We start from the raw sequence: 10790 nt of genomic DNA on the forward strand, positions 1-10790 counted from the left end.
AACCATTTCTGCCCCTCCCCTGACACAGCCTCAGTAAAACCCATTCCCAAGTTGCCATCTAGAAGAGCGCACGGCTCTATCAGTGCGCTACGGTAGTTAATGAGGGAGGGATTTTCTCAGTGGATAAATAATAGTGAATTTTACTTCCTCACATGTAGGTAGACTCTTTATAAGAGTTATCGCATCTCAGGTCTTATCCTTCGAACTGCCCAGACCTGCGCGTAAAATTTGGATAAAATGGTGACAAGCGGCTTAGCGACATTAATAAGACTTCTGTCGTGGGGTTATTGCGTATTAGCCACGCAGGTCGCCTTCTCCAACTTCTCCTTAGACAACGAGGTGCGATCCAGCTTCATTCAGCGGCGGCTACGAAGCCAGGAACGCAGGGAGATGCAACGGGAGATCCTCTCCATCCTGGGTCTGCCGCATCGTCCGCGGCCGCACGTTCATACCAAACACATCGCCGCCCCGATGTTCATGCTGGACCTGTACAATACGATCTCTACAGACGCTTATTCTTATTACAGACCCGTTTTACCGAGCCAGGCCTCCTCCACGGTGACCCCACAGGACAACCGCTTAAATGATGCAGATATGGTGATGAGCTTTGCCAACCTGGGTAACTGTCTGACTCTTGGAAGTCTTTTTCAATTTCGTTTTTTTCTGTTTATACACGTTGTGTGTGTTTAACATATGTTAGTTTACTATGGCTTAGAAGCATTATACAATTTCATTTTAAGATATTTTATAATAACCCTTAGGGGCATACAATGTGCCTCTGAATATCCTGAGTGTCAGGATCAAGATCTGCTACTTTTGCATCACCAATATCCACTAAATAAGAGCATACTATAGAAAGTTGGCACGCTGTGATATTTGTGTGATACTTTCACAAAAACTATAAAAGCAATTTGTAAGTCCTTTGAATATTCTTGGAAAACTGCTCACAAAACAAAGCTTCATCATATTATGTTGTTCAGAGGTACATTTTTATCAGAGTAAATCAACTTAAGATACAAGGTTTTAAGTACTTCCTATTGATGTCAAGTTCTTCACTACCAAACTTTAACAGAGTGCACTGGTTCAGTGTGTGTCACTACTATGCTTCTGAAATTGTGGTATTTAGGTCAGTTTCTTCACTTGAAATCGAGCGCTTTGCATTCCAAGGTGTAAATGTTATGACAACATGCCTGTATCCGATTTCCCCACAATCCCTTCAAAGCTCTGGGGAGAGGCTTTAGTACGGCTTTGTTTTGCATGACCAGGAATTCAACAGGCATTTCTAAACCTCGTTGAGCGATAGACAAATTGACTAAGATCAAGACACAAACTGCATCTGAGCACGTTATTGCTGTAGTAATCTCTGTCACTGCAGGTGCTTGTGCATGCAGTCTTGCAGCTAGTCGGGTTCTGTATGTTTGTTTGGAGGGTGTAAATCACTGGGGTCACAGATGGGAGTATGGGCTCACTCGGACATTATTAAATTTATAAAAGGCAAATCCTGCCTTTGTTTCCCTTGGAGATCCTACAGCTGATCTGATATCACTATGCTGAGACAAAGAGACATCATGGTCCCTATGGCTTTTGTCTGGATGCGGTTATATCCAAAACCAACCCTTGTCTTTTTTACACCTCTCTGCTGCCTCAGGGACTGGACAAGAGTTATAGCTCAATATGAAATAATGAAGTTTGTTCATCTGAGATTTGTCTCCCAATAACCTTTAACCATCTGTTTGTTTGTTATTGAGACTGAGCTGAACCTTGCGAGGCTCAGTTAGACTTATTTTTTAAAATCATCTCACAAACGCACAGTTAATACAAAACATTTGGAGCCTGTAAAAGATCTGTATACAAGTGCAGGACGTAACAATTTATGTCATCAGTCGTGAACCTTTAAATGATAGTCTATAGCTAATGATGTCTGGAAACATCATTTCATAAAACTAATAGCAGATCTATGTGGTTCCACATCTGAAGAGTTTGATTATACAGAGGAAGAAGGAAAAAGGACACAGTGAGTGTGTATTATTTCTCCCTCAAACCTCCTGTACTGATGATTGGCATAGGTTTTTGCAGAGTTTTGGCTCTCACATTGTGCTAGAGTGATTTTCTTGGTGGTCTCTGGATGATCGCTTCAAGACTGAACTGGATTATAGTATTTCCCTTCCAAAGACCACAGCTTCCAGTGTGAGGGAGAGCCGCTGTGGAGCTGCCCAGCTCCGTCTCCCAGTGAATATCCTGCAGGTGGAAAGTGCCTAGAGTAGTTCTTTTTTAAAGTATCAGCCACATTTGACCATCAATAATCTTCAAGTGAAATCATTTACATTTCAGATAATGACATTTAAAAAAAAAGTTTTCCTCCTCTTTTTCATCCAGAGGCCATTATTTGAGGGCTTTACTGGAGAGCATTGTGTATATCACATCACTGCACACATGCTGACACAGCTACACGGCTGCATATGCGTACGTCTGTTGGAATGCCAAACCACAGGTCCTACTCCAGAATCACAAGCAGAAGCCTCCTTCTCATTGTCATGCAACATTATACAAGGCAGCTGCTATTGCACTGCACATTTGCAGCTTCTATTGTACTTATGTATAAATAAATAAATTGAATGTGGTGCTGAGGCCTGACCGATTTTATAAGTCGTTGCTGTTTTGCAGCTCTCTGTTCTGCTTCTTCTCACCGTTGACATTCTTGTTTACTGCTGCTGAAGTCTTTTTTGCCTGCGGATGAGTACACATGACTTCAGTTTGAGCTTTTTTGCACTGACCACAACACACCTGCAGAGCATGGGAAAAGCCTCCTTAATGGCCAGAAATGTCACTGGCTTTCATTAAAAAAAAAAAAAAAAAAAGCTCTTGTAACAGCTGGAGGAATGACTGTTTTGCTGAGGAACAGAAGGAGCACTGTGTTTTTGAGAACAAGCAGGAAGAAATGCTTTTGTCCCGCTAAGCTGATCTGTAGGTAGCATAAGGAGATTGTATGAAGAATTTCTTTTGCCCTGCCAGAAAATCTCATTAGCCTCCTCATTATTTATACATTCATGTGCAAAATAATTGCTTTCTTTTTTACTCTTTACTTAGCTGTAAAGAGCAGCTGTGTACTCCACTGATCTGATACGCCTATATTCTGTATTGATGTGCAAAATGGGTTTTTATAAAGGCCTTTATTGCAGCTCTAATAATGTGCAACAAACGAGCTTGGTGTCTAAAACATGTTGACAAAGCTCACAACACATGGACAGATTATGAGACAATGAGCTCCTGGACACAGACATGTAAATGGCTACCATCTCTAACAACAAGACTCACAGATTACGTAACCCAGTGATTTGCTGTCTGTTTGTCTTCCTGTGGTTGTTTTGTGTCTGTTTATAGCCATTTTGTGTTCATTTTTACTCATTTTGTGTCTATTTTTATAAATTGCTTTGTAGTTTTTTGTGTCTCTTTTTGTAGTTTGGCAAATATTTATACACACTGTGCTGTTTTAGGGTCTTTATTTCTCTATTTAGTCAGTTTATGTCTTTTTGTAGCTGTTTTGCTTTGTTGTACATGTTTTTTAGTCATTTGATTGACTTTCCTGCAGAAAGGTTAACAGTCCCTTTATGGTACTCTGGTCTAGGGGCCCTCTGACACCTCGGGCCCCTGGGCCTGTGCCTAATAAGCCTGTACAGTATTCCATCCATATCTCAGCATATGCACACATTTATGGATTTGAAAGGGCAGAAAATGTTCAGCTGAATAATATTTACTATTGGCTTGAATAAATAAAAGATTGTACATTTTACAAATGAACACACTGAGCGTGAGTCATACAAAAATGACATTCACAACATCTGAACCAATTAACTTTCAAGAAGATGGCATTTTCATTATTTATAAAAGTTTTGTCTTTGTGCAGACATCGTGAGATCTTAAAACCACCCACAATGATTTGTAGAAACACTCCCACTTATATAAAATTGCAGTAGGTTAATGATGGCTCCGCGGCTGTGTGGCCTTGCATCGCCAGGAGTGATCTGAAGTGTTGAAATGCCTCCCAGAGGGAAGTTTGCATATCTGAGGTCTGATCTCTGCAGCTAATGGTCCCTAATGTAAACACACTGAGTCCTTACAAGCAATTATTGTGTTCATAAAAACACCCCTCGTTCCATTCCAGTATTTAATTGCAGTCAAACAAATGACTCGCAGGGTTCAGAATGCATCGCTCTTAACGATGAACTGCTGTGTGTTTTTGTGTCATTTGAAGTGTTTTTAGAAGACACTGACTCAATGTATGTAAGTGTTCTGTTTCTTCTGGGGTGTTATGTGTCTGGGTGTTTGTGCACTGAAATAGTAGTGGGCCATCAGTAGGGGCGCATGGTGATGTCATGATGATGTCATGGTGTATGCCACTGGGCAGGATGTGTTTAAAATAGGCTAATTGCTGCTCCACTCCACACACCTTCACCAGAGACCCACACCACTCTCTCCAAGGACAAATACTTTGACTAACGTTGTAAAAACACGAAAGCTCCAGGAAGCTCTGGGGTCTTTCTGACCACGGTTCTCCTGGAAACTTTGAGTGTTAGAGGGCTTCAGCTGTCTCAGGGCAGGGTGGGACTGCTACTGTGCCACCAGCTACTGCTGCCCAGTCACTTTATCCTCTAAAATCAGAATGAAATCACTGGACAATGATACAAGGCAAAATGATCACAGAGGTGTGGCTGGTACTGACTCTGGTAGTTAAGCCATCTGTGTGGCTTTCTATACTTTATGTGTGTGTGTTTGTAAATGCACACTGGTTGCTGTGGTTTTCCGGGCAGTGCCTTAACAGACCTTTTCTTGTGGTCAACCCATGTGTGCGATTTAAAAAGGGAGGCTATGAGTGTGTTTTTGGCATGCATGGCAGGCTAAGTGATGTTTAGATCAATCATTTCACTCATGGAAGTAGGATTTTTCCTATTTCTGACACAGTGCTTCTGAGCTGTGGGCAGAGCGACGCACATCAGAGAGCCCTTTGAATCAACAACAGTTTTGACAGATACTGTAACCAGTGGTTTGCCTTTTCCATGGTTGTGCAAATGTACCCTTTGATGGTCAGGAGTCTTTTGCTGTGTACCAGCTGCGGAGAAAATTAAAAACATTTATCATGGTGATATAATTCCTGGTTTGTCTCTAAGTGTCAACCCTGTGATAGACTGGCAACCTGTGTGTACCCTGTCACTCACCCAATGTCAGCTGGGATTGGCTCCAGCCCCTCCATGACCCTCTTCAGGATGAGCGATGTAGATAATGGATGGATGGATATAATTTATGTGTGGAGTATAGAAGGATCAGGTTGCTGAATCACATCATATATTGACAGCAATACATGTTAAAGTTTCTGACCTTGTCTCTCTGCCAGAAAACCATTCTTTAGATTAAGTTAACTGTATATCCCATCATCTCTGTGTGTCTTCTTCTAATAGTAGATCGGGATCAAGACCTTCTGTACCAGCACCATCAAACGGAATTTCGTTTTGACCTTTCCCGTATTCCAGAGGGAGAGGCCATCACAGCAGCAGAGCTCAGGATTCACAAGGATTTCATCCAGGAACACTATGAGAATGAAACATTCAAAGTCAATGTTTACCAGGTTCTGCAGGAGCCTGCTAACAGGTATGACTGTTTGCTTTTCAGTTCGTGTTCAAGTATCTTACACTTTCTATTGCTTTGTTCCTTGACTTGCTTCCCATTGATTTTCCTCTCTCTACATATGAATCAGTTCCATCATCTCTGTACCATGTAACATCTAGAGGGTGGTCCACTCCTCAGACTACAAATATGGATGTATGTGTTTACTTACCTCTAGTCATCTCAGGTTTTATATGACTAGGTTTTGAGATGTCTGCCAACATCCCAGTACAACGGGAATACAACTTTATTCTCTGGTTCTCACAGCATTGTAAAAAACTGAAACAAATCTACAGCTTCGGTATCAACTTTGTGAGGTTGTATTTACTGTAGGTGTCACAAGCTAAATGCTACCATCAGCAGGCTAACATACTCACATACTGATGTTTAGCATGTATAATTACCATGTTCAGCATTTTAGTCTAGTGTTTGAGCATATTACAAATTTGATTTAAGAATTGCACTAGATAAAAAGTTATTACACTTGATTTAAGAAAAAAGGAATGTCACAGCAATTCATCTACTAGTAGTTGAAATAGTTGTTAGTCTAAAAATGACACATTTCAACCTCAAAAGGAAAAATCAGGAGAACCCCAATATCGTCAGGGACCAGGACTGAAATTCTACACCAATCAAGCAGATGTTGAAATATTTTATGGGATGAGTGAAAACTGTGACCTGCTGTTGGCAGTAAAGGAAAAGCTAGAGTTACTGCAGTTCGCCTTGACAGAGACACAAACACCTGCATCAATTTGCACTTCATACAAATCCATTTAATAGTTACTGAAATAGTTTAGTTATTTTTTTGTTTGGATTATTTCTTCAGTAAGACTCTACTATGAGCACCATCGATTCATTTTCATTCACCTCTGTTGAACTGGAGTAAATATTTCATAGGCAGATGTCTCAGAACCTGGATAAATAGTATAACTAAGTAAGTATGACTATCTGCATTTTTAGCAAGCTAGAGGTTTTTTATTTGTATGAAAAATCTTCCTTAAAGCTGCATTAACTAACTTCTCCTTCTAATTTTCGACTGTTAAGAGTCAAAACAATCTCAAGCAGTACACCTTCTCCATCTGCTCTTCTTTGTCCCTCATGCCCTGCCTCCAAAACTATGTCATATGTGGTCATGACAACCAGAGACACTTGTGGCAGTCAGGTAGCACAGCAGTAAAAACTGGCTGAGAACCAATGTATATGAAATATAGATCCCATAGAGCCTGTGGTTTTTGGTGGCATTGCAGTGACACAATGTCAAATAAAGAGGCTCACATGTTAGTGATACGTCTACGTTGTCTGAAGTGGATGTATCTACAGAGCAGGGCTCCAGCCTAACACTTCATACTGGTGGCACTGGTGCCATCAAGTTTCTCCCGTGGTGAATGCTCTCCATCTTTGAAAGGCCAAACTAATCCTAACACTGGTTTTTGCCTCGTGCTTTGTTGCACTATTTCTGTGCTACAGAACATGGGCTCTTGGGTCTTACAGGTCTGCTCCCATACTGGGTTCTACCTGCACAGGGAGCCTCCATAGTCTGTCTTTGAAATGAGCCATACCAGTTTGTGGATTTTAATAACAGTGGCCACAGAGGGAAGGAAATAAACACAAGGTCTGAAGATAGCAGAATGGGGTGGGGGGAGTTTAGTACAACACTTCTAGTCAATTTTTTACTTGATTTATCTGAAATTGTGCTCAGTCTTAGTTAAATGGCCCATGAATTCTTCATGTGGGATGTTTCATTACTACACATGATGATCCTCTTATGTTAGTGACCTAGTAGAGTAGGTGAGTTTAGCTAAACACCTCCTGCCACTGTGTGTTTCTGAAAGCTGCTTGTTAGTACACAGGCCTGGCTTCATTGGTCGTGTCTGTCTACATTTCCCCGCAGGTTATTTCTGCCAGTGTTAGTGTCAGCACTGTAGCTGTTTACACAGACATTAGTGTCAATTACAAAAACACAGTGGTTCTCTCCAGAGCAAGTTTACTCTCGCACAGTCAGAACAGGACAGTCCCCAGGAGACCAGCATTTATAACGCGCAGCTCAGACCACAAATAACACTCTCAACCCTCAAGACGTCACTTTACTCTCTCTGTTACACAGGTGGCTATTCCTCCATGTTTCTGTTTGTCTGACTGTGTGCAGCTCTGTTTTGTCTGTCAGTCTGCCAACTGCTGTGTTACTCTCACACGGATTTCTGTTTCACACTACATCTCAAGTTGGATAACAACATGACAGATCTTCTGAAGAGCAGTTATAGTCCTGACACCCCCCCACTCACAAATCAAAGCTCTACCACCAGCATAATAAAAATCTCTGTACCCCATTAACCTGGCCCCCTCAGCCTGCCTGGGGGTGTCACTGAGAAGAAGAAATCATGTACAGCCAGTAGATTTACACCCTTCATCGGTGACAGTGGGGCTGACGATGGTGCTAAGGGCAACGCCATTGTCATTCACAAACACACAAAGGCCACTCTTCACAGACGAGTAGGCGGCAGGACTAAGAGACAGGCGTCTGCCCAGGGGTCTGTAAGTCAATCTGTAAAAAAGCTATTGTCTGTGAAATCTGCCCTTAAGACAGCATGTCATGGCAAGATTTTTTTCTTGGATAATAGGTGTTGTACCCGATACTTTTTACCAAACTGACTCTGAGAGACGAGACAGTCCAAGTAACTACAAAACAGTGCTGATTTATTCCATGAACACAGGTAAAAATTAACATTACACGCTCAGGCATCTTGCACCTCCATACTGCGCGCAGGCAGATGTAAGATGAAAGACCCTGAACCCACCAGGCCTATACATTATATCCTCTCGGTTGGGCTAGCCCCATACTACACAGAAACGTCAACCGAGACGTCTCTGTTACCAGCTTTGCAGCTGGCCATAGCAGTAGTCAAAACATGAAGTAAAATCAATGTGTGTGTGTCTGTTGATTAAGTGGTGTGTAGCTAAAAACATTCTCACACGACCTCTAGTGACATGTCGTGACATTAAACATAAAAAAATATTATGGCTAAGGCTACAGCTATACACATCATAATAATAATATTAAACATCCTGTCTGCTGACAGTCATCAACTCTTCTCTCTAGTTATCCTTGACCAGATGTACCCTGTAGAAACTCATAAGCATGACTAAGCATTTAACAGTCTAACTAGACATCCTATCTCCACTAAACATTTCTAATACATAAAGTATCTAACCAATATCTATCTGACTAAAAATACCTAACAGAATACAAAGGGTGTTTTGGATCAGCAATGATATATCAAGCTTTCCTGCACACATCTGTTTCATATAAGAAAATTGGAGTTTGTGGTCGACCTATAATTTTTCCAGCATTTTTAACAATTTTTGCCAGTTTGTTTTGGTGGCCACCCTCATATTAGCATACCAGACTGTAATATTAAAGGCCAGGATACTCTCAGTTAAACTACTGTACACTCTTTATTAAACCTTCTGACTTCCTGCAAAGCCTTTTAATTTCCTAATAATTTTATTTGTAAGCGGTATCAACATGATCTATAAAATTCTATTTATTATAAATATATATCAACCATTTCCACAGCCTGATTTGAAAGTAGAATTTGTGATGGGGGGGCCTGTATTGTTTTAAAAATGTTTTATCCGCACCGATCAGCAAAAAGCAATGATTGCACCATGGGCAAAGTTATCACAATTATTATTAGCAAGAAAATGTCCAGTTAAAGCACTGTCATCAGCATTTTGTAGCAATTTGACACTACTATCCTGCAGCTGCATATCATTAGTATACACAGAAAAAAGTAATGTCCCTGGCCAGAAGTAAACAAAGAGTGCAGCTAAAGTTAGCTAAAGATAGCCTTATGTGTGTCTCATTTTTACACAAAATAAACAATTTGATTTCTTAATAATGTATTGCTTATTATTTCATAGATCTAGGGGTTTAATTTCCTTTTTACATGTATTTCTAATGTGCCACCCATCTCTGAGTTTGTGCCCCAGCCTGGTCATGCCATCCAAAATGTTCTAGATCCGCCCCTGCTAACAGGCCTTTACTGCAGCCATGTTCACTTCTTGCGTGTTTTGGGGCTTTTGGCTCCCACCTTCAGCAAATGAAACACATTCTCAGTTGGACTGATGTCAGGATATCTGACTTGGCCAATCAACAACATTCCAGTGTACAGCCATAAATGTCTTAGTTGCCTTTGATGTTTTATTTTCCTGCTGCTCTTGTCTGAAAATTGGGGGAATATGTATAAAAAATGGTTATGATTCCTACACTTGTCCCCCAGTATAGATGTAAATACCCTCAAACTCAAGGCTGAAAGTTTATGCTTTAACCTCAAAGCCACTGTTTCAATTCAAATCCAGTGCACTGTTGTAGTCAGCCAAAAAACATAAAACAAGTTTCCCCTATTCTTTCTGTATATATTACAAGACCACTCAAGACCACAGTTTATCATTTTGCCTACAATTTCACTCAGGAATGAAAATCAGTTTACACACAATTCAAAAAGAAAAGATACTGTAAGCAATTCATCACAGTAGACATTTCATCACCATTCTTATTTTATCTACTTGCGAGCAGGGATGGTTGAGTATCATACTGCCAAGAAAACAGAAAAACAAAGACTTTTGAGATCATATCAAAAAGCACCTTTTAAACTGAGCACTTCTTTGACGGACTGCTGTTTCCTGCGGTAAACCGTACTCATTTCCTGTTTTCTGTATTTGCACTGTGTTATGCTTGCTTCCAAAATGTTTAGGAATTAAACTCACTATTTTCTAGGTTCATCTGAATTTTTGAGTGACAACATTCGCTTGCACCACTTAAAGCACTTGTTTCGCAGAAGTTCTTGCTAACTACCAAATTTAACTTGCTACTTTAGGTCGGCTAGTTTAAAAGCTAGCTAAGCTAGTAGCTTAACCGAGAGCAATGGCTTCCCCCTCTTCCTCTCCTCCTTTCTCTTGCTCAGAGTGTCGCATGTTCTGCCTCATTTAGCGATAATGGTACTTGTAATAAATGTCAGATGCTAGCAGCATTGGAGACGAGGCTCACAGACTTAGAAGCGCGGCTCCACACCATGGAGAATAGGCCAGCTAGCTATGCCCACGTAGCCGGTGTGGAGCCTCCTAGACGTAGC

The 10790-nt window shown here is 40.9% G+C and overlaps 1 protein-coding gene across 2 annotated transcripts in view; it reads left to right on the plus strand.

The window, feature by feature from the left end:
• Positions 1-76: 76 nt before the first annotated feature.
• LOC109956053 (bone morphogenetic protein 7-like) overlaps positions 77-10790 on the plus strand; it is a 17323-nt gene continuing 6609 nt past the window's right edge. Inside the window, exons 1-2 of one of the 2 annotated variants that reach the window (XM_020592853.1) lie at positions 77-619; positions 5454-5643. In XM_020592853.1, the coding sequence (XP_020448509.1) occupies positions 238-619; positions 5454-5643 (572 nt within the window). In that variant the 5' untranslated portion in view covers positions 77-237. The remainder of the gene's footprint in view (positions 620-5453; positions 5644-10790) is intronic. The other variant, XM_020592855.1, reaches the window with a different exon arrangement.

Source organism: Monopterus albus, unplaced genomic scaffold (assembly GCF_001952655.1).
Source record: "Monopterus albus unplaced genomic scaffold, M_albus_1.0 scaffold18.1, whole genome shotgun sequence".
Classification (NCBI taxonomy): Eukaryota; Metazoa; Chordata; class Actinopteri; order Synbranchiformes; family Synbranchidae; genus Monopterus; species Monopterus albus.